Below are 25,509 nucleotides of genomic sequence, written 5' to 3'. Positions count from 1 at the left end.
AAGAATAGCAATGGCGTAGACGATAACTATTGATAAGCAAAAATCAAAGTCCTTCATCTTCAAAGCCCATGTTTTTTTTTCTTTTTTTTTTTGGTTAATGATTTGATTTATTTTCTTGAACATACACATATTCAGAGATTAACTCTGACTAATTATTCTTAAAAGGAAAACTTCCTAAACTGAAATAAATAAGAAAGTAAAACTAAGAAAATTCCTAATTGAAATTGTTAAAGAAAACCATAAAAGTTAATGTGATTAACCCAACGCATGACTTGGCTTCACCTCACGTGACCTTCTTCCTCTTTATCTCTTTCTTGATGAACACTCCACTACTCTTCTTCAGTCTTTGATTGCCTTAATAATCACTAGTTTCTCTTCATTATGTGTTTTTTTTTTTTTGGACAATATGAAAGCCTCTAATACTGAGACTCCATCAAATCAACTTGTTATTTTTTTAAGCATTTATAACGACAATATAATAATAGGAATGCTGATATTTTATAGATTACTTTTGACATACAATTGAGTTATAGATATACAATATGAACTGACTACAAACTGGAAAATGCTCCTATAATGATGCTTCAGCAAATGGCTCTCTTGTTGGCAGAAAGCTCAAAGCACTTTTTGCTTGTATTCACAGCTTGTTGCAAATGTTAATATATTTTGCGCTTGGTGTAATCGAATACTTTCACTGGTCACCAGTAGTCTTTACATGAGCAGATGCCGGCAACGAAATGGTGGAATCGTTTTGTGTCTCTGAGGACTATGACTCTTGCAGTTACTTGCGATACAATCTTCATCCACGAATGGCAGTCTGCACATACCCTCAGGTTCTTGGTAACCCTAACAGGAACCCCTTCACCGGTGTGGATTAGAGAATAAGTAGTCGCGAGTCTCTCGCTGTGTCCACAAACCCAATTTGCCTTAGTTTCATCATCAACATCATGAAGCACCACGCTTGTATCAGGAAAATAACCGGATTTTTCAGTTGCTTCTTGTAGTTCTGACCATACTTTCTTATACTCATCTGAGTTACGAAACTCGTATCCACCCCCTGCAACAAAGATTTGAATCTTATCTTTAACCTGTATCCAACTACAACCAGCTTCTTTTCTGATCCCTCTTTGTTTCATCATCTCTCGGATCTTATCCACTTTTTCCCACATCTTTGCATCAGCGTATAAGTTAGAAACCATAACATAGTTCCCTGGATTACGGGGCTCAAGAACAAACAGCTCCTTTGCCGCTATCTCTCCCACTGAAACATTCCCATGGAGCCTGCAAGAATTAAGCAGTGATCCCCAAATGGATGCACTTGGCTTAAAGGGCATTGTCTCTACTACATTGACTGCTTCTTTGATTTTACCCGCTCGGCCTAAGATGTCAACCAAACAAGCATAATGCTCTAAGGCCGGTGAAACTCCGAACTCTGTTTTCATGCGTTCAAACAAGCTTAGACCATACTCAGTGAGCCCTGTATCGCTACACCCTGATAACAAGGCAACAAATGTAATCCCATCTGGTTCGAGGCCTGACTCTACCATCCGTTCAAACAGATTGATCTCTTCTTCGATCTTCCCGTTGATTGCGTAACAGTTTAGCATCGTGTTCCATGAAGTCAGATCCTTACTTGACATACCATCAAAGATCCTCCTAGAATACTCAACCTCTCCACATTTCCCATACATATCCAACAATGAGTTAAGCAATGGAACGTCAGGTTTCTCTTTCGATTTCAGAACCTGCGCATGAATCTCCTTCCCTGTGAGAAGAGCAGCGACACGTGAACAAGCGGGCAATATTGTCGTCAGTGTCGCCCAGCTAAACCCGATTCTCTCTTGCTGCATCTTTCTGAACAGATTAAACATCTCATGAACTCGGACTTTCTTGCTGAGTACAGAAATCAAAGAGTTCCAAGTAACAATGTTTCTCTGAGGCATTCCATCGAACAACTTGCGTGCGTCTTCGAACGAGCCACGTTCCATGTAAAGCTTCAAGAGCGCATTATTCACCACCTGATCAACCTTCTCCCTCCGTTTCACAATCTGCGCATGGATTCCTCTCCCAGCCCGGATATCTTTCAGATCAATGCACGCTTTTAACGCAACGGAAATTGAAAAATTCTCAGGCTCAATGAAACTACACAGCATATCTATATACGTAAGCAAAGCGTCTCTCGGTGACCCGTTTCTAGAGTACCCAATCGCCATCGCCGCCCAAACTTTTTCAGTAAGAAGGGTCGGATCGGTGACACCGTCGAAGATTTCCCGAGCGAGATCCAATCGGCGGCAAACCGAGAAAAGGGTGATGAGCTTGCTTAGCAATTTGGGGTCGTGACGGAGACTAGGGCTGTTGAGAACCAAAGAGCAGATCTTTTGGCCATGGTGAAGCGATCTAGCGGAGATGCAGGCGTGAAGAACGTCTGTGTAAGCCTCCGGGCTGGAGAGATTGGAGAGTGAGGACGACTTCTCTATCAGAGTGACGACGGCTTCGTCGAGCTTTCCGGATTTAGAGAGGCCTTTTAAGTGCTTTGAGAAGCCGGCTTGTTGTCTCCATGGAATTTGTAAAAATCTGGAATGGATAATACTCTGAGACCCCAATGGAGAAAGATAAGCTTGAAGTGTTGCAACATCTGCAAGTTTATCGAATCGTAAAGGCATAAGCTTTAAAGAAATCATTTTTGGACGGAAGAGAAGTGATAATTCCATAGGCATATATATCATCAAAGGTGGAATTCGAACAAAGAAAAATCTGAAACAAAGAAGTGAAATTCGGTGGCGCATAATGTTCGGAATCCGAATGCAAACGTACCTGGAGTAGGCATTGAATATTCAAAAGAAAATGAGTGAGAGAAGAAGGAAGAACTCAAAACCTCTTCTCTATAAATTTACAGTAAGCAAGTAGCGGAGAAGTTATTCCTTTGTTGAGTAGAAACAGAGAAGAAGATGGATAAGCCATCACAGAGTGGCAATTGAATTTCGATTTGTAAGTGGGCCTCTAATATTTGGGCCTTTTGTGTTTGCCAGTTGCATCGATATAGTATTTATTTTTCTTTGCTGTTATTGTGTATTTTTCTTTGTTATGCCCTTAGCCTATGCGCAGTCTGTGAACTTATTAGCTAGTGACTTGTATATTCCAGAAGAAACTCCTACGAAATACATGAATTACGATGTTGCAGTTAATAAAACAAATTTTTGTTTTTTTTCTCAGTAACTTTTTATCTTTGAAAATCTGAATTTAAGTTATGGAAATGAAGCAACTTTGGTAATCCAATGGTATCGTTATATGTTGAAGTAGACCTTGTGACGGGAAAAATCACAGTTTTACAGACAGAAATCTTGTATGACTATGACAAAAGTCTCAATCCGGTTGTCGATTTAGGACATATAATATAATAAAAAGAGCACATATGTTTAAGCAAATAGAACTTTTACCTATAAATCTTGTTTGTGCAGATTAAAGGAGCTTTTGTGCAAAAGCTTGGATTTTTCATGCTTGAAAAATATATAACTGATTCGGATGGATTCGTTGTGGCAGACAACATATGGATATACAAGATACCGACCATAAATACCATTCCTACATAGTTCAACATCGAAATACTAAACAACGGCTGCCATGAAAAACACGTACTCTCTTCATAGTAGACAACATTTCAAAAACTAACAATCAACTTTATGATCATATGGTGGTTTGTGTAAATGCAGCTTTAGAAGAGCCTCCGTTGCTAGTGGCTGCTTCGGTGCACTGTGGCACAATATAGGGGATTAAAGTAGCACGCAAACAGCTAAGGATGTGGAAATGTGAGGTTGGTTTGGATTCAAAGTTTCAGTTGCCAGTTCCGGCTGCAATGCCAGTGAAGGAGTTATGTGGCCTAGATATTGTTAAAAACTATTTGGAGTGAAAATTAAGAGTTACCTCAAAATCATGATCATTTTCTACAGTGAAATATGTACTTGTTTATTAATATTTTTAAAAATTTAGAAAAGACATTCTTCTTATGTTACCCATTTCTTGTAAGCAACCAATCCAGTTGATTAAAGAAAACAAAAACCAATTTTATAAATGAAATCATATTTGATAACAAATACAAAATTATCTTTAAAAGTTAAATTAAAAAACAGAGATAACAAAGAAAAATCTGAGTAATCTACTTGAGGGAAAGAAATGAGGACTGAACAAAGTACTTGCGTAAGAGAAGAGAACAAAACAACAAGAAGCTGACATCAGTCCCAAATCAAATACAAGAAGTCTAGTGAAGCTAACTTTTGAAACCAACAAACACCATCAAGCATAATAATCGTCTCTGACAATATCAATTGATACTACCAGCGACCATAGTTCTCTGAATACTCGCTATAGTGGTGAGCCGGACCATACCTTGAGGGTGCAGATGCATATCTGTGATTCTGATGATGATGATGGGAAAGAGAAGGATAATGAGGTTGCCACCTTGAATGCAAATCATCCGAGAGATGCCCACTAGACTCGTATGATGAATTTCTATGGTTTCTACCATATGGTGTGGTTGATTGAGAACCTGGATAATGACCACCAGAACTAAATGTTGGTGATCTATGGTTATGAGTATGATCCATATATGTAGTGGGTAACCTATGATAGTTATGACCCGATGGTGTAATAGGGGACCGTGGCCTCCTGATATTTCCTCTTTGGAAAGAATAGTCTTCCAGATCATCTATCATCCAACCGCCTCTCAGTTTTGGTTTCTGTGGTGTAGTTTGCAGATGTTCTCCATGTTCTCCTTTATGTGTTTTCTTCTTCTTCATCTTCTCATTATATTCACGGGGAGTAGAGTAGTGTTCCGAGGTTTCTTTATTTTTCTTCTTCTTCGTCTTCCCGTTGGATTCATGGGGAGTAGAATTGTATTCCAAGATTTCTTTATTCTTCTTCTTCTTCGTCTTTCCATTGGATTCACGAGGAGTAGAAATGTGTTCAGAATTTTCTATATTCTTTGTCTTCCTGTTGGATTCATGGGGAGTAGGAGTGTGTTCCGAGTTTTGTTTATTTCTCTTGTTAGATTTATGTGATGGAGTAGATAGTTCACGATTCCTCTTGGAGACCTAAATGTAGAAAGAAAAAGAACCCTAAGTCATAACATCAGAGAAAAAAAAGAAAGAATTGAAAGTTCAAAGCACCAAATGGAGAGAGAAAGATCCCACCTGAGAGGAATACAGACATTCACGAGCAAAATGTCCTACTCCATTACATCTGTAGCATAAACTAGGTGAGTCTCTGCCATGTGAAGTGCTAATGCTCGACGAATTCGGGCATTCACGTGAGAAATGCCCTTCTTCCCCACACCTAAAGCATGAACTAGCAAAATCTTTTTTGGTGCTTTCCTCATAGTACCTACCACAAGCCTAAAGAGAAAATCTATTTTAGTCGAATGATGAACTCTGCATCACTATTTTAACTAAAATGAGAATTGATCAATTCTGTAATCGACAGTATGGATGATCCCAAAGCAAAATCGTAACAACTTACCAGTCCAATGTGATCTAGCTGACCACATCTATAACAAGACACAGCCCATAACGGTGAGTTACCCGGTTCAACACAGCATAGATGGCCAAAGCTTTTACAGACATAACATTGTATATTCTGGTCAAAGTAAATATGGAAATATATCATTATCATCCGTCTGATCTACCATATAATCCAACTATACTAAGCAAGAGTACTGAGTTTCATGAAAACGAAATTACCTTTAAATCATCCAGAGAGTACTCATACTTGCACAAAATCATGTCATGTCCAGAGTCTCCACATCTTAAACATATGGCTGTTTTAGACCCATTTTTGTACTTATCCGGACAATCTTTTGCCCGGTGGCCACCTTTTTTGCAAATATAACAATCGTGTCCCTATGGAAACAAGAAAAAAATTCACTCAGCAAACCTATGCAACAATAACTTCGCTAGCCGTCCTAAATCTGTCTTGTGAACCACATAACTACACTCAAACACTTCTACGAATTTATACATAAGCCTTATGAATATATTGGAGAGAAGAAAAGCAAGGCAACTACATAAAACACCGACCATTAAGCTTAAAAATCGCACCTTTGAACACTGCTTTGCATCATGTTCCAAACTCCCGCATATAAAGCAAGGTTTCTTACGCTTGATTGAAGTTGGACAATTAACAGTAACATGATCTTGCTCCCCACAACTATAACAACTCTCCCTAGCATCAGGAGAGTCAAAGTATCTCGCTCCACGCTGAATAACACAAGACCCCAACAATGTTTATCACAGATAGAATTATTCCCCAATAAAAATATGGGAGATAAAGAGCAGTGATTTCAACTCACAAGAAGCTTTTTCAAAACCATATTATTAGAAATTTCTCCAGCTTTTGGTTCAGCAGATCTCTCAACCTTAACCTCATCATCATCATCTTTCCCTTTTGTTAAATCTTCCACCATCTTATCCTCACTTTGGTCTGCTGAACCAATGGACTGATACAAATTAAGAGAAACCGAAGAGCATTAAACACAAGTATTAAATTTTTCTTAACAAATAACAACATTGAAGTTAAAAACAACTAATTTTAAAAGTTATAACAGAAAAACAAATCGTTCATACTGACAATTTTATGGGCATCTTTTGGATTGGTTCCGTTCATCTTCTTACTACTCTTTGAATTTCCTCCATTGACAATCACAGTACTTACTACACCAGAACCGGACAGATCTAACATACTTATCTTCTTTGAATCATGCCTCGATAACACTTTCTCTAATATCTTCAAGCTAAGATCTTCATTACCCTCATCATCATCATTATCTTCATCAGAGCCATTTCCAATGTTTATAGGATCTTCTTCCGTGTCCTCTCTGTCATCAAAAATAATTTCTTCATCTTCATCGTTGCGCTTTGGCATGACTACTTATCCCTGAAAAAAATGATAAAATAAGATGAGACCATAAAATTATGCTATAAAACTTGGAGAGAGCTTGCTCAATTCTCTCTCCAGTTGAACTGAGGGTGACCCCTTGGGATTTTAATTAAGAAACACTCTTCACACGTATTCAAACACGTATTCACATGATTAATCAGGCCCAATTACAGGCCCAACAGGATTGAGTCGCACACAAATTCGGTATTGGCCTACAACTTGTGTGAGTTATTTTAAATTCCAATACTGGAATTTAATTGAAAAACAGTCTTCACACCTGTGTTGCCTAAAGGCGATTAATCACACCCAATAACAAGCCCAAGAAGTGTGATTCGCACACAAATTCGGTTTGGGCATACAACTTGTGGCAGTTTGTTTGAATTCCAATAGCGATGAAGTCTCTAATTTATAGTGCAGTTTCCCCTTCTTAATTATCCAAGTTTGTCGATGTGGGACAAAACAAAAAACCAATTTTTTAAAAACTGTCATGGGTATTTATGGGCTTCATCTATACTGCAATTTATTATGGGTATTCTGTATTCATGGGTATACATTTTGTTGTCTGGTTCACACAATAAAATCGTCATCAACATCATGAAGCACCACGCTTGTATCAGGTAAATAACCGGATTTTTCAATTGCTTCTTGTAGTTCTGACCATACTTTCTTATACTCATCTCTTGCTGTATCTTTCTTATACTCATCTCTTGCTTCCAAATGTATATTGTGTTTGCAAATTGCAACGATCTAGTATTTTTGTTTTCTTTGCTGTTATTGTATATTTTGAAACATTATGAATTTCGTTCTCAAGTGAAAAATCGTGGAAGACTAAACCCAAAAGGTTATACTATAATGCATATTGGAAAATTATTGAGATCTAAGAAGAGTATATACAGTAGAAAAGGAAAAAAAAAAACATTAGTGAATCACTGAGCAGAAGATGCATCGTCGTTGGATCCTCTTTGCGAGTCTTCAACTTTTGTCTCAACCTCTCTTCTTTTCTGCTCTTTGTCTTCTATACCTTTATTGATCCTCTCCCTAATCTCGTCCTCCTAGGCATTAGAAGAATTGAATTTCACAATTACTAGGACAATTTGTTCAATAATAATTAGCAAACAAGGATTTGATATCTAATATAGACCTAGTTAAGTAGTTGGTAAACTAGCTACATATGTATATGAATATAATTACATTGTTAAGTGCTTTAGCGTCGGGAGTCCTGGAACCATGAACACCGGCTCGGTTCGAAGCTTTTCCAACCATGGTCCTAATCACGCCATAGTACCGACCATCACTCTTCCCGGCGGTTCCGAGACGTTTACACCATTTTCCGATCATCATTCTCTCTCTCTATTTTGATTGATTTTACAAAGTGTATACAATAGCTACTATAATATATGGTTGTGATTGATAGATTCACACGTGAGGTTTGCATGACTGTAGTCGGTTTATAAGCTACGTGTCATAAAGTATCCACATGTCGTCCTCTGTTTCTTTGCTCTTTTCAGAAATCAATGATATCCGTTGAGACTCAAGACCAATCTTGCTCAGTGTCGGGTGTCTAATACATGAGTTGGGGGTTTTGTAATTGCATCAATCATGTCTCTTAAAAGAAAGTTTCCATCAGATTTCAAAACACGACCGTTTTGTTTCAGCTTCAATCAATTCACTAGCACCACACAACTTACAAATTGATTAATAAAGTTCAACTATTAACAGGAAACTTTATTCCAAAAAATGAAAATACAATACAATGGCAAAATCAAATACCGTCTTCGCTCGGAACTCACAAAAGGGGATGGTCTTTGTTCATGTTGTCGGAATCTAAAAGAAGCTACAGATTGGGAACATTTTACAAGGAAACATGGTGATTGTACAATGCGTATGGTTGTTGTTATTCTCTCAGTTTTATGGAAAAAAACAAAAGAAAAAGAAGAAAACTTTTGTCTTGTTGATTGTCTCTGTCACTTTATCTCCTCCGACCCATAATCCGAGCAGACAAGGGAGTAAAAAGGGGCAAAGTGTTTTTTGTCTCTCAGGTAAAAGAATTTACATGTAATCATTGGTCCCGGAGCTACCGACTCCGACAGTTCTCTTGCTCATGTTTGCTCTTTGCACCAACACAACCAAGGCCTGCACCACTTCGGACATGGGTGGTCTAAACTCTGGCTCCGGCTGTCACAAATTAAGAACACCATTTACATTCAGACTTTCATTTCATTCTTCCCATCTGCAGACACACATTTCTATGTATAATATACATTACCTGGACGCAAAGGGCGATAACATCTGCAAATCGGGAGAGAGATTTAACAGGGTAAAGCCCTTTGAGAGCTGGATCAACCATTTTTCCCAAAGCATCAATGTCGTGAAGCTGAGGTGTTGCCCATCTCACCAATGACTGCTCAGACCTTGACCTTGTGCTGTCACGCCGCAATATCAAGCACATCAGTTATCTCTTCACAAAAAGTTCCTCACCTAACTACCACAGAGATATGGATCATATACAAAAGAAGTACCTGTCGAATGGTTTTCTTCCGGTTAAAAGCTCAAGCATCACTACTCCGAAACTGTAAACATCGCTCTTTAGAGAGTATTGGCCTGACATGGAAACTTCTGGTGCGCTGTATCCTTCGTCGTTCTGGTTTAGTAGCTGCACATTGTATCAGAACTATTAAGTAATGGACAAAAGAGAGAGAGAGAGAGAGAGAGCAAATAATAGAGACTGGAGAAGGTATAAAAGTGTTGGAAGTCTCCGTATATACCTCATTCGCAGTGGGAAGGAAACTAGCGAGACCTGAGTCTGATAGGTGCGGATTTAGCTCTGAGTCAAGTAAAATGTTTGCTGATTTGATGTTCTTGTGGACTATAGATGGTGAACAAACTTCATGCAAGTACCTGCAACAACAACAATACTTTCCATGAGACTCTTGCCGTATAACCGGCAATAATGTGTTAGAGATGTTTAAAGACTAACTCCAATGCGCGCGCAGTGCCAAGAGCGATCTTGACGCGAGGATTCCATATCAACGGTTTGCTTTCATCTTCCGAAAGGTGTAAAAAGTCGTGCAATGAGCCGTTTCTATGGAACTCATAGATCACCAAGTGTTGGCCGTGTTCAGAACAGTAACCGTGAAGCTTTGTGACATTTTCATGATCCAAGTGCGCAATTTTCGATACTATTTCGGTGAAATCATCAGCCGTGTCAGTAGGAAGCGCAGACGAGTCAATTTTCTTCACGGCTAGTATCTATTAAGATTAAAACAATATCTCAGCAGCAGAACATTAAGAAATTGTGCTATTACATGTAAAGAGTTCTATAAAATTAATTACCTTTCCATCATCAAACTGAGCTCTGTATACTCTTCCAAAAGTCCCTTCACCAAGAAGATTTTCAACGTTGAAACTATTGGTAGCTATTTGAAGATCCGCAACCGTATACGTATTCACATTTGAAGGAACAACAACAGCAGCTTTCTTTGTAACAATGGGTTTTCTCAAAGTTGAATCATCTTCATCAAACGACTTATGTCGCTCAGCTGGTGGAGGGCGTAGATTCATCGACAAAGAAGCATCTAGTTTCTTTGTCTCAACTACTGGTGGATTCTGTATCGACTTATTCTCTGCACCCACGTGAATACAAAGTTAGAATACCATAAGAACACGTCAATGTATAGACATTATAGCAATATTTCTTTAACGTGTTATTGCCTTGATGAAAGTCATTTGAAGCGAGTGTGAAGGGTTGGTTAACGTTGTTAACAGTCTTTTCAATGTCTGTGGACGATGTCCGCTTTGATCTTTTTCTCTTGATCAGGAAGAAAGCTATGACTGCTGTTACAACTAACAATGAAATGACTATTCCTGCTATTCCACCAGCTCCCATCCCTGATTTCTTTGAGACATTGCTACTGTTGGAATCACCATTGGACCGGTGTTCACCGTTACCGGATTTAGGAGTAGGTGATTTACGGATGGGAGGTGTACCAGGAGGTGGTGGAGGAGCAGGCCCCGAATTGAAAGAATTACCATCCTTTCTGTTTCCAAGATCGTTCAGGACAATATAAGTGAGATAAGAAAAAAGTTCCAAGAAAATCAAAGAAACTAATGAAAAACTTACTGCAAGTTAATGCCTTTCAAAGAATCTGGGATCCAACCCGTGAAACGATTGTTTGCAATATTCCTGAGGAAGCATTCAGCAAGAAAATCATTCAAATTGATGTTTAAATGTGATAGCTTTTTAAAACAGATAAGCTTCAGTTACCCACAAATTTTCGAGAGAAAGGCTTGCTAGTACATCGATTGTGCCTGAGAACTGATTGTTCTGAAGATAACTGTGAAGTTCAACAAACACAATGTTAGTATTAGCTGGTTCCCTTATAGTGATTTCTTTCAATACATGGAGAATACTTACATTGATTTTGCACTCGTTAGAAAGCGACAGGTGCTCGGAAGAGAGCCCGTGATAGAATTGGAAGAGAGGTCCCTGAAACCACACATGAATTTTGTCAAAACTCTTGTTTTTCAGCTAATCAAGTTTCTTAACTGAGAGAAGTCAGGAAGAAAAGATCTTACAAGATAGTAAGAGATGTGAGTTTCGTGAAGTCAATAGCTAGTTGCTTCAACTGATTGTGAGCAAGATTGCTGGGAAAAACCAAATGAGCATTAAATAACCTATCTTCTCCAAAAGATGTTCGAAGATAAATAACTGAACTAAACTAAGAACTTACAGGTACTTGAGAGGTGTCATTAGAGAAATGGAATACTGAGCAGATCCAGTGAACTGGTTATTAGCAAGATTCCTAAACAATTCAGAAATTTTATCAACTTGGTAACACACAGAGAAACTTGTCGAACATATAAAGAAAATCATCAAACATACAATCTCTCAACGTTTGGAGGAAGCTGATATGGCAAATCGCCTCCAAGATTATTGCTGCTTAGATCACTGCATGTTTCGCCAGAACAATCCATGAGATTATAAGCTATGTCATTAGATACAAAAGAAATGAATTTTTGAAGTATCATGGAATGTGAAACTTACAACTCAGTTACAGAAGTCAATTTATCAAGCATATATCCTAGTGATCCAGAAAGTCCAAGACCTGATAACTTTCTGCAAGTAGATAAAAAAAAAAAAATGTATCAAGCATAGATACAAGAGAAAACAAGACAGGACACATTTATTTGAATATGATACAAAAATCATTACATTTGAGTAACTCTTGAGCCAGAGCACGTTATGCCTTTCCAGTTTTGGCCACAAGGATCACCTCCTGATGCTGTCCATTGTGATAGCTGTCCTGGAGAACCCATGGAGCTGAACATGGTGTTCAACGCCGAAGCTGCACATATTGAGAATCACTGAATCAGAGACCATGGGGGAACATTTCAAACCATGGATTGAATCATCATCATTTTTGATTTTTTTTTTTTGATTCCGTCAAGCAGATCCAAGATAAGAGATCATTGGGGTTTTATGAACTATGAGAGGACTTAAAGTTTCCGGTCTAGTTGAAGAAATGCTTGAGACTGAACAACAACAACAAAAAAAGCCCAGAAAAAGATACACACAAGAAAGGAAAGAAGAAACAAAATAAAAAGTAAGTGGAAAAGAGAAAAGATTCGAGATTTGGTGAAACCCACTTTGGACGAAACAAACCCGTTTTGAAGAAAAGAACATCATGACAGAAAGTTTTGAGTTTTGGGGATGAAGAAATCAAAAGCTCGTAAGAAACATAAACCCAGAATCACCGATAAAACTTACACAAATGATGGATTACAAAGAAATAAAAATGAAAAGATTGAGACTTTTTGGGGAGAAAGAGATAAAACACAGTGCAAGATTTTAAGGAAAATGAAAAAAGTAAACTCACTATCTGATGCATCTGTGGCTCCATGAATGAGACTTGGCTCAAACCCAACAATGCAGAGTATAAACAGAGGCAAAACCAACCGATTCTCAGTCATCTTCTTCTCCCTCTCTCTCCCTCTCTCTCCCTCTCTCTCCCTCTCTCTCCCTTTCTCTCTCTCTCTAAAACCAAATGAGACAAAAGAAAACCCAAATGGCAAAAACCCAAAAAACTGAATTTGTAAATTTTCAGGCTTTTGTGTTCATCGATTTATTTTATTAATATTATTTGAGGATAAATTTTTGTTAGCTAGATTTTATACTGTTTCTGCCATAAGACGAATTTATCGAGTAAAGCTGGCAAGCACGATTTGCTATAAGTAAGAATCCAAGAGCCATAGAAATAGGCTACGGCGCTTAGCTTAGCATTTTTTGTTTTCGATATACTTTTTTACATTTGTTTATTCAATCATTTTCATTTAATATTAATTAATGTTACACTTAGTAGGATAATTCACTAATTATCCTTTTAAATTTGTCCATGAAATTTACTAAATCAATTTATCTTGGTTGGTGTATCATGGTTATGGTTTGACACATTGTCTTTTGGTTTTTATCTCCCATTCCCACGAATTAAAGAAAATACATATACAAATTAAAGTAATAACTACCTGTAGTTTTCATAAGGCCTACGCGCTTTAAAAGGTTGTATATTCTTCTCTCTTTTCGTTATTTTAATTATATTTTCCTTTTAGCTAATACAGTACTAACATTTTTTCTGTGATTCAAAAAATTCATACAGAGTTTATTTTTATTGTCTTTTTAAAAACAAAACGAAGCTTTCATACAGTATAGATTACTTTGAAGATTGGCTATGATTTGTCTATCAGTCATTGCTTTGAAGAAATAATTACTTTTCCTTCACATCTAAGTGGGATTTTAAAGGAAATCGAGTAAAAAGTTAATTTTCTTACTAGACTAATGAGTTTGTTGTGCAAAAAAGGTAATTTTTTTGTTTGTTTGTTGTGCAAAAAAGGTAATTTTTTTGTTTGAGAAGAAACATGTGGGTGAGTGAATATGAGTTAAAACACGCACTAATATCGCAATTATGGGTATACATTGTATCAGTAATAAAACTCACGAGATCCTTGTAGCAACCATGACCTTTTCTATTAGAGAGACGGAAATTAGTTCAGATCAATGTGTGTCATAAAAGAGAACTTAGCACACAAAAAAAAACTATTTCCTGATTATGTTTAACATTATTAGTTAAATGGTACATCGTAAATCGTCATTCAGTATTGTTATGTATGCCAATCATCTCGCTAACTTTCAAATTATTGTCAAACTCAAAGTTACATCATCGATAATGAATCATTTAGATAGATTATTCCAATTAAAATGAAATAAATAGTTTGGTAAAAACGTGTTAATCGGTCATTGTACGTGGTTTGCCTCTCATTCACTTAGTTAACGTTTTCGTTGAAAATTTCTTAGTGTACGTTCGCTTTCTTGATTTTTCTCAGTTTAATTAATAACTTGTTCACTTGACCTTAGTATTTGACCGGCCAAAAATACGTGTTTGGGATATTAGTTTTTTTTTTTTTTTTTTTTTGGGATATTAGTTTTAAAATGCACCGACGAGACAAATATATATTTGACACGGGGTTTGGCATTAAGCATTTTGGAATAATAGTAGTTCAAATATATGTTTTCATCATACAATTTTGAGAAAACTATTGGCGACATCTATCTGTTTTTCTACAATTCATACATCACAAAATGGTAGATTAAATTTATACAGTAACATAAGTAGTCCTTTAGATAGCTAAAACTCTTATACTACGAACCCCGCAAATACAGAGTTTTTATATTCCCACGTATGTTGGATCATTTCAAAACAAATTTGTTAATCTGCCTAATGTTATAATTTAGGTCAATGAATAGATCAATCGAGGCTTGAAGCCAAGCGTGTGCGTGTGCCAGCTCAAGGTGTGACACGGATAGTATAAATTACTAAAATGAAAGATTTGACGTATCTCTCCAGCATATTTATTTTTCCGATAAATATTTATTAGCTAAAATGACCCTCCGGTCCGTTCCCGGGTTGGGTTAGGGGAACATCCGAGCAATTAACTAAATATTTAAAAACAAAAACAGATTTGAAGAAAAAATTAGATGCAAACGAAACACAAGCAAGTTAGCTTCGAAAAAACCTGATGTTTATCTACAGATATTTTATCGGGTGACGAAAACAATCTCAGCAAGCTACTATTTGTTCATTATTATTTTTTTGTCTCACTGTTAGTAATAATTTCAGTTCATTATAAATTTTGTAGGATTGTATTGTCAAGTGGATTATGTATTAGGAATATAATTCTAATTTCTATCGACATTTGACACGGACTATTATGTTCGATGAATTAAAAGTTCTTATAAAGAAAAAATAAACGAAAAAGAAGAAGTTCAAATCAATATAAAAATGACAAAACATAAGCTCGTAACCACAAATCTTCCAGAAAAACCAATTAATCCGTTAACTACAAGACGACGTCAGACGATCCCTGACTAGACTACGCGTAATGTGCTGCCGTTTATTTGTTTGCCGACAAACTACGCGTCGTTTTGATTTCACTCGTGTCCAAAAAGATAGGCGACCTAATTACGTTATTGTGGTAGTCCTTTCGCAAGGATGGAGGAAAACTATTTGCTTCCATATAAAATTGGCCGGTGTGTGTGTGTGTTAGTGTGTATTGTGTATGCTTGTATTTATTTATTTCCAACATTTTTTATAATCGATTGTGTATATACTACTTGTATGGTTTTCTTCAAAAGAGGTTTTTCCACTCCGGATTTTCAAGTAGTCCCACTAGAAACCCTTTATATAGATTATGGATCCTATAATTTTATTTTTGCAATGACCTATACAGACCAGTTCATTTGGTCTATTAACCCTACACATGAAAAAGTAAGATCAAATTCTGAGTGTACGAGATGCTCTGATAAGTAAAGTATCTGCACTATATAGCGTTATGCGACTCTGAATCCTATAAATTATTCGTAAGTTCGTAATACAAACTTAGCAGTCTCTGGCTCTCTGCTCTTTATTTTTTTTATTCTTTCGGAGTCTAGACTCGGCATTGTATATGTTTTTTTTTTGTGTTACATACGGACCGGATAGAATATTTCTTTTAATTTATATAAACAGAGTACTGAAAGTTATTCCAACACTAGTTTCTAGGAATATCAAATAAACCACTTGTTAACAAGTAAGTCCACCAGAAAATCTCATAGAAAGAATCAAAGAAAAACAGTACTCCATTAACTTAATTAAAAACTACATAAAATTGTAGCATTTGTTTTGGTATATGTATAACCTATGAACACACACACGAATATATATATATATAATATATATATATATATATGTATCGTTTACATATTCAAAATAGCCTATTCAACTAACGCTATCACAACAAAGATTCTGAACAGATAATCCGCCTCCATTTAAATTCTAGAAGTATAAATATTCTGCCATATGATGTAGAATTTTCTCTCCTCTTTTTGAAAATTCCGCTGTATGAACTTTAAATACTAAAAATCAAAAAGATAAACAAAACGGTACAAATCATTTTATTTATTTAGCCGTCTGAGAAAAGAGATACATAAGAAAAAATGCTTTGCTTGTTGAAGAGTTTACACTTTCTTTCGGAATAAGGATTGAGAACTGAGAAGAGACAGAACCGACGTGTTGCGTGCATGTCAAGAGAGGATAATTTTATTTGTTTTAAAAAGTTGCAAACCTTGCATTAAATGATATAAACCGAGCCTTTTTAATAAATCTATAGCGAGAGTCGAGAGTGCCGCTTTAACCGGCCGGTCCTTTCACCTTAAACGACGAAGTGCTCACAGCTTTATGTTACAACGATCAAATCTACTTGCCAAACCCAATATACTTCTACACTAACCACAACATAAAAGCACATTCTCAATCATCCCAAATTCTCAATCATAGGGATTTGCCGTAAAATTGAATAAACATGTGATTCAATATTTCCTCCAATAAAGGTTATGTGCATTATTGGAAACCGTTTGACAATACATGTAAAGTGACACATTTATGTAAAATCTTAGCTTAGAAAGACTATCTTACGCGATGTCCAAAAAAAAAGATTATTTTGGGGCAAAGTGTGAGATAGCAATGAAACATTTGTCAAAAGATGGGTAAGAAAGAGCGAGAACAACATGACACATGGACTACGTAAGATGTTTGGATTTTTGGGCCGTTGAGGACAGAGGCCCACTTTCTGAACATCGACACGTCACACGTGTGAGGTGCCTACGTTTATCTTGCATTAGTCCTGACTCCTGACAGAACGATTATTCTTTTTGGTGCTAATAATATTTCGGTTATCCAATTTAAGTGTTCTTTATAGTAAACTGTAAAAGTGAAGAAAGTACTGTTTGTTTGTTTTTTTATTTATTATAAGAAATGCTGGAAGTATAAGCCGTAACAAGTAACAAGTATCATAGTAACATCCAAGAGCCGTGCTAAGCACAACCTAATAAAACATGTATTTCAGAGTTACAGGAGTTAAATATTTTTTTAGGGCTAATTTTTCAGAGTTTGAATTAGTCTAAGTGGTTTGTGAATAAGTAAAAGCATGTTTGGTTAGAAGTTTAGCTGGGTTCAATTCTTTCCAAATGCATATTTGTTATTTTTTTCTTCTTTTTGCTAATTATTTGTGGGCTAAACTGTATTAAAAAAAGTTTTAAAAGGTTAATTTTTTCTTTTCGCTTGTAGTTAGAGAAATCTCAAATACGGCTCTGGTAACATCTGAGATTTATTAGGCATAGAACATATGAAAAGAAAACGTTCCTTAATATAGACTCAATTGAATACAACAAGTAACAACTGAGATTCATCTATTACGCATAGAACATATGAAAAGAAAACGTTCCTTAATATACACTCAACTCAGTTGAAAGTTGAAAAGAATGGCAGGTGAAAAAAGTCGTTTTTTTTTCCTTTTTGGTCAGATGACTCCAAAGCGCATTAACTAGTCCAACTTTCGTTTTGGTTACGAATTAGTCGAACTTTCCAAAACTAGTTTTTCTTGTTCGTTACTGATACAATTATTTTGGTTTCCCCATTGACAAAAATAATCTAAAAAACAAAAAGAAAAGAAAAGTAAACAAGCTACAAGCTAACTAAAAAAAATCAGAATCTGCAGTACTTGATACGATAGTGACGAGGCTTAACTAAAAATATGCTTTAACCAAAAAGACAAGCAACAAATTAAAGCCTAAATACAAACAGAGAGGTATATGCATGCATATACATTCATCCATATTACATTATTAAGCTACCTTCTATTTGATAGGATACAAAAGAAGAGAGGGAACCAGAGACATGCACCAACACAACGAATCGGGTTCGGCTTCGAATCCGGGTCACGGGTCGAACTACTTGATCGTTCGACCTCACCGAGGTGGGTACAGAGACCTGTTTTGGTACGGTTTGAGAGGCGACGAAACGAGTAAGGAAAAGTTCCTGGAATGGCCTGATGAATACTCCAGTAGGAACACGACAGTGATCGATGAGGAAGCGGAAGATCACCGTTGGGTAATCGTGGTTTCGATTCTGGTCCGTAAGATCATCGGACTTCTCCGAACGCCAATGGAATACACAGGTTTCTTCGTTGACTTTCTCCTCAATCTATTGTCTGCCAATGGCGGCTTCTTCGGTTTGCTTTTCGGGTTTATTCAAGGTAAGTAAAGTTACAAACTTTGACAGAAACGAAGAAGAAAAAAAAATCGCATTTTTATGAGTTTGGATGATTTTAATGCGAATTGATTTTGTGTTGCAGCGAAAGTTGTGATACCAGAAAGAGGCTCTGTGACGTTTATTAGTACGATTGGGCACCTTGATGGGCGAATTGATCTGTACAAGAGTTGGAGTTTCGTCGAACAGTTGGTGAGCATTGATTCGGGTTCTTCTGCAAGGGTTAGAATCGAACCGGGAAATCGTGGGCTTATGGATTTGTGTGTGATGGCGTCGAAGCTTGCGTATGAGAACGCCAAGGTTGTTGAAAATGTCGTTAATCTCCATTGGAAGGCAAGCTATTTAAGAATATAAACTTCAGATACATTTTCATGTGGGAAAAAGTTTCCAACTTTAATAAAAGTTTCCATGTCTTAATGTCTGCAGATGAATGTGGTGGAGTTCTTGGATTGTTGGAATGGTGAGAATTAGATAGCAAGATTTAGCTTCTTAACAGTTTTCACTTTATATTTGAACACTTTGTGTGGATGTGTTTTCTTTTTTTGTGTCTATGTTCACAGATTATCAGAAGCAGATGTCTACACAAGTTTTTATACTTACGGATAAGCAGAAAGATGCAAACTTGATACTAATAAGCTTCAGAGGCACTGAGCCCTTTGATGCAGACGATTGGGGAACCGATTTCGACTATTCTTGGTATGAAATCCCAAATGTGGGAAAGCTTCACATGGGTTTCATCGAAGCCATGGGTTTAGGTACCAGAGACGACACTCCCACTTTCCATTACCATCTCTCCGATCAACACTCCTCCGAGGAAGAGAATCATAAAGACTATCTCCTAGAGATGGTAGAGAGAAGCGCCTATTACGCAGTTCGAAAAACTCTGAAACGTTTGCTTTCAGAACACGAAAACGCCCAATTTGTAGTCACAGGTCACAGCTTAGGTGGTGCTTTAGCTGTGCTGTTTCCCACATTGCTTGTGTTGAAAGAGGAGACAGAGATGATGAAGAGGCTGCTTGGTGTTTACACGTTTGGACAACCGAGGATCGGGAACAGAGAAGTCGGGTTATTCATGAAAGATCAACTGAATCACCCCGTTGACCGATACTTTCGAGTTGTATACTGCAACGATCTTGTACCGAGACTGCCTTACGACAACAATACGTTCCTCTATAAACATTTCGGACTCTGTCTTTACTACGATAGCTTCTACAACGAGACAGTAATGTTATCATCACTTATATAAAACTTACGGATTTCAGATTTGGAATGTGAAATTGATGGTTTTTCTTGGATGTTTGACAGAAAGCAGAGGATGAGCCGGATCCGAACCCTTACGGTATGCGTTACGAGATTCTTGGTCATGTAAACGCAGTTTGGGAGTTGGTTAGAGGCTTGACAATGGGGTTTATCTATGGACCGGATTATAAAGAAGGATGGTTTAGGATTTTGTTTAGGATCATGGGACTGTTTGTTCCAGGTCTGTCGGATCATTGCACGAGTGACTACGTTAACTCGGTCAGGCTTGGACCGGATTATGACCTTCAGATGTCCCCTCTTTGAACAGTGCTCTGTTTTTGTTTGATCTTGAACCTTGTTCTTAGAGTAAACCGTTAAAATGTTGGTTTGTAAAATAAATTAAGATGTTTTTTTGTTTGTTTAGTTTTTCAATTTTGAGCTTGAGCCAATATATCTACATTGCAAAAATTGAAAGTTTATTCATCGTGTTATTATTCTTTATCCCGCATCGGGTTACAATTACAAGTTACAACCAAAGGCAAAAATCAAACAAGAAGATCTAAGGTCATAAGGTCATATATAGATGAAACTAGAAAAGACTTCACTGGTCAAAATGAAACTAAACCCAAAACTCATTGGTCAAAATGAAACTATTCCAGAAGAATTCACAGTATGAAACTCCTTTTTCACATAACATCATCCATGGGGTCTCTCGCTATATTCCAAAAACAGTAAAAACTTCGCCAGCTCAATCGGAGGTTAATGTCTCTCTCTCCTTTGGTTGATGCAAAATACCCCATGGAAACAAAAAAAAAAAAAAAAAACCAAAAGAGTTGACTTTTAGGTTTAAAAAAGACATCGCAGGGTTTTGCACCAACACAAGAGAGAGAATCAAAAGTTCTTGAAGGGGGATCAAGCCATGCATGCAGCCACTAAAGAGAGTCCAGCACCAACACCAACAGAGAGAGCTTCAACATCCAATGGAGCCTCAAGAAGAAGAGATGGAGAGGAAGGATATATATAAATATATATAGTGATATGTAGAGGTTAATTTGAAAGAAGAACTCAATGGGCTCTCTCTATTCATCGCCATGGATGTACCAGCAGCAAAGCATGGTTGCGCAACGGCGGAGAATATAGAGACGAGCTCGTTGTTCCTTCACCAAGGAAACACATTTGCTTGTAAAGGCATGACCTTTGTTGAACTTTCTCTTGAATTCTGCCATGGGATTGATAATTAGGTTTATATTAGTGATCACAGACTTTGTTTTTGGTTTAAGGTTGAGACTTTGGGTGCCCAAGGCCAAAAAAAAAACCCTTTTGTGGGTGATGGAAGAGAGTGCAAATGAAAGAGTTGCAATGAAGGAGAGAAGAATTTGAAGAGTATTTATAGAGAAGAAAAAAGAAGAAAGAGGTGTAGTAAATAAAAAGGAAGTGAATTCAGAGCAGATGAACATGGTCTTGATTTTTTTTGGTTCATTGGGATTTGCATGGCTCGCTTTGAAATCTCCAAGGAACTATACTTTCACGAAATCATAATTTTGGACATAAAATACTATATTCTGTCATTGTCTAATATTATATTATGGGTTGCAAGATAACAAATCTTTAAGATACCACATTTTATGTTTTTTTTTATACATTAAAGATAGCATAACAAACTTCAACAAATAAAAATTCCATTAAAAAATTGGAAGATCATCCCAAAAAAAATTACGAATCCTTTCAAAATATTTCCTGTGGTATGTTAATCGTATTTTTTTGTATTCAGTTTTATCAGACCCGAAATTCGAATACGGTATTGTGTATGGAAAGGAACAAGATGCACAAGTATACAATTCAAAATTCTGCTCTTCTAAAATGAACTTCATCAGAGAATTAAATAATCTAGTATATTGTTTAATAGGCCTACACTATTTGGTGCGCCTTTATTTATATGTAAGAAACGCGGTAAACACAGCTGTTGATTAATATTATTTGTTATTAACCCTTAGAGGAAATGATCGATTTAACTTAACAACATTGTTTAATAGGCTTCAACACAATCTACAGAAAGAGTAGAAAAGGGAGAAAGGTGGGCATGAAAAGAGGAGAGATGTTGAAAGAAGACAAAACATTGAGATTGGGTTTAGGTTTAGGGGAACATGCAACCGGCAATCTTATCTTCGCCTTCTCCACTTGAGCTGCTTCGCTTCTCTCCCTTTTTTATTTTTTCAAATCTCAACTCCAACCAATGTGATCAAAACTGAATAATAATATCTAAGAGCATCAAATCACCGAATCAAACCGGATCGAAAAATATATAGCTAGACCATTTAATTTATATCATGATAAAAATACTTCGAACTCGATCTCATTGACTGATATTCGCCTTGTTACTGACTGCTTCAATTTAATTTTGCCGTTACAAGAGCACAAGGTGTTATATTTTCCTATGTGTAAGTTCCTCGGTATTGAATTGGCTTTCTTATGTGTATGGATTTTCTCCACCAGCTTAATGAAACGTCGTGTTTTGTTGTTAAAAAAACGTATGCATGGTTGAATTTTAGGTTTTTTAAAAAAAATCTACCAAAATAGGTTGTTGACTTGTTGATAATGGACTTTTCTTTGGCTTGCTAGCTTGGTAAACTACTTTTAAAGTTTTAAATGGTTTTTTTTTTAAAATATATCATAAACCGGTCACAAAAACTAGAATGAAATATATTTTGTAGATTGTGGTCGGACCAACCATATCAGGGTTTAATAGCATTATTTTAAACCAGTGTCAAATTACGCAAAACAAATTCTGTAAGCGAGATTGTGACTGTTCCCGTTTCTCTATCATTCGTTGCGGTTTTACAGCTGGTAGAACACAATCATCCCTCTTGATTTCTTCCTCATTTTTCTAATCAATTCTGCGTCACTTCGTGAATTAATTTCCGGATCATAACAGATTTGGATCAAACTAAAGTCTTCTCAATCATGTTGTATGTATTAACATATATATGTTATGTTATTGTGAGTCTAATGATTCTAAGCCCAACCAGAATCATAATTTTGATTATGTTGTTTCTTACACCCAAAATAATGCGCCCACATTCCAATAAATCGAAGGATACAATGTGGACTACTACTACTAGTATCCCTCTTACTCAATTGCATTTAGATATAATCGGCCTAACAGTAAGGCCCAATTTCTTAAACTCCACTTCATTTTTGTAAAAAAAAAAAAAGTATGGTTCTTAGACGGTTAGACCCATATATATGTCTCTTTTTTTTTGACCAATACCCATATATATGTCTCTAATTAGTAACTAGTATGTTCAAATCATTGTTATATTTAACGTCTTTGTCACCAAATGTTTAGTTCAGTAAACTGAAAAAACGAAGTTACATGTCTTCTTTTAGAAAACCTTGCTTAAGAGCCAATAATCGTTTGATTGGAGTTAGTGAAATGATACTTACGCAGTCAGTAGAATATAGACGAAGATATGATAGAAGTCTAGAAGACTATGTATTGTGGTATAATATTCAGACACAAAATCGTTGAACATCCTATTGTATACATTCACTAATAGTAATACGCATATACACTCTCTATCTCTATGTTTGTGTTGCTTCACCTCTAAGAAAATTGAAAAAGGAAAAAAAAAACGCAAGACAGCCTTAAACGCGTTTGCGACTCGCGTAGCTTTTGCTTACATAATGATAATAATTACTGTTGCTATGATTTTTACTTCCACCACTAGAGCTTTTACCGCGCAGTAAATAAGACAATGCCCTCCACAAAAACGACTTCCTCCGTCGCGGTGAAACTGCCGTCACGTGACCAGCATGTGATCTCGGCGACTTCTTAATCACAAGACCTCTAACTTCTTCCGGTGGCTTATAATGCCTAATCAACGGCCACTTAATCCCGTCGAAAAACGGATGACGTTTGATATCTTGCGCACCCCTGGCGCATCCTAGCCTTTTCCTCGGATCCTTCACCAAAAGCTTCTCGATCAAGTCCTTCGCTTCCTCTGAATCACCGTGGAAACTCATGTTCTTATTGGTCGATGCTATGTTGCGCAGGGTCTCCTCTTTACTACATCCTTTAAACGGCGTCGTTCCGTGCAACAACTCGTAAAGGAATATTCCGAAGGCCCACCAATCTACTCCGCTTCCGTGTCCATTGCCGGAGACTAGCTCCGGCGCAAGATATTCGTGAGTTCCGACGCAAGACCGTGAAAACGCCGTCACTGGCTCCGCCGCAAACTCTGCCACGATCTCCTCCCTCTCGTACTTATCCTCTGCCGCGACCCCGGAGAAGCAACCGCTCCTCCGCCGACGGAGCGACGGTGAAGAAGAAGTTCTCCGATACCGGCGAGATTTAAAAGTAGGGACAACGTCGGATTTAAAACAGAGATCGAAATCCGACAACATGACGTGTCCGTCTTCCCGGAGCAAAACGTTTTCCGGTTTGAGATCTCGATATACGATTCCCATTGCGTGAAGGTACTCTAAGGCGACGAGGACTTCCGCGGCGAAGAACCTAACCGGCTGAATCGGTAAACGGTTACCAGGTTGCTTGCGGAGCAAGGAATGTAAGTCTCCGTTGGGAGCATAATCGATGAGGAGACACGTGTAGTGAGACTCGTCGATACGAGCGTAGAGCGTAGGGAGGAAAGGGTGGTCTAGCAAGGAGAGGATCTCTGCTTCCGTCTCGACTTGAGATAGCTTTTTCGCCGTCGTGAGGTTGTTTCGATCGATGACTTTTAAAGCGAATCTTGCGGAGGAGTCGCGGAGGTTGCAGAGGAAGACTCGGCCTAGGTTTCCGGTGCCGAGGTGGCGTATTAGTTTCAGGTGACGGAGGTGGATGTTTCCGGTGGAGGAGAGATGTTTTGCCGATTTGATTGCCGACCAGTGAGGATCGTGACGACGGTGGTTGACGGTGGAGGAGGAGGTGGAGGAGTTTGTTACGACGGATGAAGTTGAGAGTCTGTCGTTGAAGCTTAGCGTGAGGCTGGAGCGTCCGCTTGAGGAGGCAAATGTACGGTCGGTGACGGTGGATGTGAAGCTGAGATCAAGATCGGTGTCGGGGAAATATATATCTTCCTCTTCCATTTTTTTTCTTCTTCTTGTTATATTCACTTCTTTTTGTGTGTGTGTGTTTGTGTGTTTAAAGGGCGGGGAATTCTGAGATATTTATAAAGAAGATAGTTGAGAATGGAGAGGAAGAAGGTGATTCATTAGTTAATTACTATATTATTGATTAAAGAAAAAGGTTATGTTCGGGCGATTTAGGCTTGACATGAGGAAGTTGAGGAAAGGACAAGGTAATGTGATTCGTCTGACCTTAACGGTTCATTTTTGTTTAATCTTAAATTTTAATCATGGATTGGAATTATGTTTAATTTTGGGTGTGCAGTCACATGCTTGTTTTATCACATGTCTTTAACACATGGATGATAATATTTTCAGAAATTAAGCAGTTACGATTTTAACAATAGCTCAAGAGAAATTACTGAGTTGGAGGGAAAAAACAAATTTAGAGTTGAGGGAAATTAGTATTTTACTTCTACAAAAAAAAAATATAATTGGCTTTACCGTAATTTTTAATCGGTGCGTGAATCAATGTGAAGAAACTTAAGGTCAGTGAGAGTAAATGCGCGACTGTGTGCATTCATGAGGCGGTAACAGTTTGTCGGCTGTAACGTTCCTCGAATTTAGCTTCATCATGCTTACG

The 25,509-nt window shown here is 37.2% G+C and overlaps 6 protein-coding genes and 1 pseudogene across 6 annotated transcripts; 2 read left to right on the top strand and 5 right to left on the bottom strand.

Moving 5' to 3' along the window:
* Positions 1 to 493: 493 nt before the first annotated feature.
* LOC18024085 (pentatricopeptide repeat-containing protein At3g14330) lies at positions 494 to 2,841 on the bottom strand. The gene is made up of 2 exons (XM_006407029.2): positions 2,815 to 2,841; positions 494 to 2,635 (listed from the first exon to the last, which is right to left on the bottom strand). The coding sequence occupies exons 1-2, from the start codon at positions 2,825 to 2,827 to the stop codon at positions 699 to 701; spliced, it is 1,950 nt and encodes a 649-aa protein (XP_006407092.2). The 5' UTR covers positions 2,828 to 2,841; the 3' UTR covers positions 494 to 698.
* Positions 2,842 to 3,275: 434 nt separating this feature from the next.
* Positions 3,276 to 3,907, top strand: LOC112088931 (annotated as a pseudogene).
* Positions 3,908 to 4,137: 230 nt separating this feature from the next.
* Positions 4,138 to 7,305, bottom strand: LOC18024084 (zinc finger CCHC domain-containing protein 7). Its single transcript, XM_024159330.1, has 8 exons — positions 7,205 to 7,305; positions 6,619 to 6,924; positions 6,341 to 6,487; positions 6,090 to 6,248; positions 5,733 to 5,891; positions 5,512 to 5,628; positions 5,187 to 5,387; positions 4,138 to 5,087 (listed from the first exon to the last, which is right to left on the bottom strand). The coding sequence occupies exons 2-8, from the start codon at positions 6,910 to 6,912 to the stop codon at positions 4,329 to 4,331; spliced, it is 1,836 nt and encodes a 611-aa protein (XP_024015098.1). The 5' UTR covers positions 6,913 to 6,924; positions 7,205 to 7,305; the 3' UTR covers positions 4,138 to 4,328.
* Positions 7,306 to 8,713: 1,408 nt separating this feature from the next.
* LOC18024083 (protein STRUBBELIG-RECEPTOR FAMILY 7) lies at positions 8,714 to 13,015 on the bottom strand. Its single transcript, XM_006407027.2, has 16 exons — positions 12,804 to 13,015; positions 12,140 to 12,272; positions 11,972 to 12,043; positions 11,810 to 11,875; positions 11,658 to 11,729; positions 11,503 to 11,571; positions 11,342 to 11,413; positions 11,196 to 11,261; positions 11,048 to 11,110; positions 10,639 to 10,964; positions 10,261 to 10,550; positions 9,905 to 10,176; positions 9,693 to 9,825; positions 9,447 to 9,580; positions 9,194 to 9,350; positions 8,714 to 9,102 (listed from the first exon to the last, which is right to left on the bottom strand). The coding sequence occupies exons 1-16, from the start codon at positions 12,895 to 12,897 to the stop codon at positions 8,977 to 8,979; spliced, it is 2,145 nt and encodes a 714-aa protein (XP_006407090.1). The 5' UTR covers positions 12,898 to 13,015; the 3' UTR covers positions 8,714 to 8,976.
* A 5,176-nt stretch (positions 13,016 to 18,191) lies between these two features.
* Positions 18,192 to 20,285, top strand: LOC18024082. The gene is made up of 5 exons (XM_006407026.2): positions 18,192 to 18,549; positions 18,649 to 18,896; positions 18,990 to 19,023; positions 19,124 to 19,785; positions 19,869 to 20,285. The coding sequence occupies exons 1-5, from the start codon at positions 18,192 to 18,194 to the stop codon at positions 20,124 to 20,126; spliced, it is 1,560 nt and encodes a 519-aa protein (XP_006407089.1). The 3' UTR covers positions 20,127 to 20,285.
* Positions 20,286 to 20,713: 428 nt separating this feature from the next.
* LOC112088981 lies at positions 20,714 to 21,154 on the bottom strand. The gene has a single exon (XM_024159650.1). The coding sequence runs from the start codon at positions 21,026 to 21,028 to the stop codon at positions 20,882 to 20,884; it is 147 nt and encodes a 48-aa protein (XP_024015418.1). The 5' UTR covers positions 21,029 to 21,154; the 3' UTR covers positions 20,714 to 20,881.
* A 2,293-nt stretch (positions 21,155 to 23,447) lies between these two features.
* LOC18024081 (serine/threonine-protein kinase WAG2) lies at positions 23,448 to 24,887 on the bottom strand. The gene has a single exon (XM_006407025.2). The coding sequence runs from the start codon at positions 24,885 to 24,887 to the stop codon at positions 23,448 to 23,450; it is 1,440 nt and encodes a 479-aa protein (XP_006407088.1).
* Positions 24,888 to 25,509: the final 622 nt, after the last annotated feature.

The sequence above is a fragment of the Eutrema salsugineum genome, unplaced genomic scaffold, assembly GCF_000478725.1.
Source record: "Eutrema salsugineum unplaced genomic scaffold, Eutsalg1_0 scaffold_13, whole genome shotgun sequence".
Classification (NCBI taxonomy): Eukaryota; Viridiplantae; Streptophyta; class Magnoliopsida; order Brassicales; family Brassicaceae; genus Eutrema; species Eutrema salsugineum.
The sequence above is the reverse complement of the archived record's forward strand: the minus strand, read 5'-3'. Positions and strand labels throughout refer to the sequence as shown.

Coding starts and splice junctions, on each gene's coding strand:
- LOC112088981 (XM_024159650.1), bottom strand. CDS start 21,028: ATGGCAGAATTCAAGAGAAAGTTCAACAAAGGTCATGCCTTTACAAGC.
- LOC18024081 (XM_006407025.2), bottom strand. CDS start 24,887: ATGGAAGAGGAAGATATATATTTCCCCGACACCGATCTTGATCTCAGC.
- LOC18024083 (XM_006407027.2), bottom strand. CDS start 12,897: ATGACTGAGAATCGGTTGGTTTTGCCTCTGTTTATACTCTGCATTGTT. Junction 11,572..11,657: donor ATGACACCTCTCAAGTACCT/GTAAGTTCTTAG, acceptor GGTTTTTCCCAG/CAATCTTGCTCACAATCAGT. Junction 11,262..11,341: donor CTAACGAGTGCAAAATCAAT/GTAAGTATTCTC, acceptor TGAACTTCACAG/TTATCTTCAGAACAATCAGT.
- LOC18024084 (XM_024159330.1), bottom strand. CDS start 6,912: ATGCCAAAGCGCAACGATGAAGATGAAGAAATTATTTTTGATGACAGA. Junction 5,892..6,089: donor ATGCAAAGCAGTGTTCAAAG/GTGCGATTTTTA, acceptor TTGTTTCCATAG/GGACACGATTGTTATATTTG. Junction 5,629..5,732: donor ACTCTCTGGATGATTTAAAG/GTAATTTCGTTT, acceptor TACTTTGACCAG/AATATACAATGTTATGTCTG.
- LOC18024082 (XM_006407026.2), top strand. CDS start 18,192: ATGCACCAACACAACGAATCGGGTTCGGCTTCGAATCCGGGTCACGGG. Junction 18,897..18,989: donor TCGTTAATCTCCATTGGAAG/GCAAGCTATTTA, acceptor TAATGTCTGCAG/ATGAATGTGGTGGAGTTCTT. Junction 19,786..19,868: donor ATAGCTTCTACAACGAGACA/GTAATGTTATCA, acceptor GATGTTTGACAG/AAAGCAGAGGATGAGCCGGA.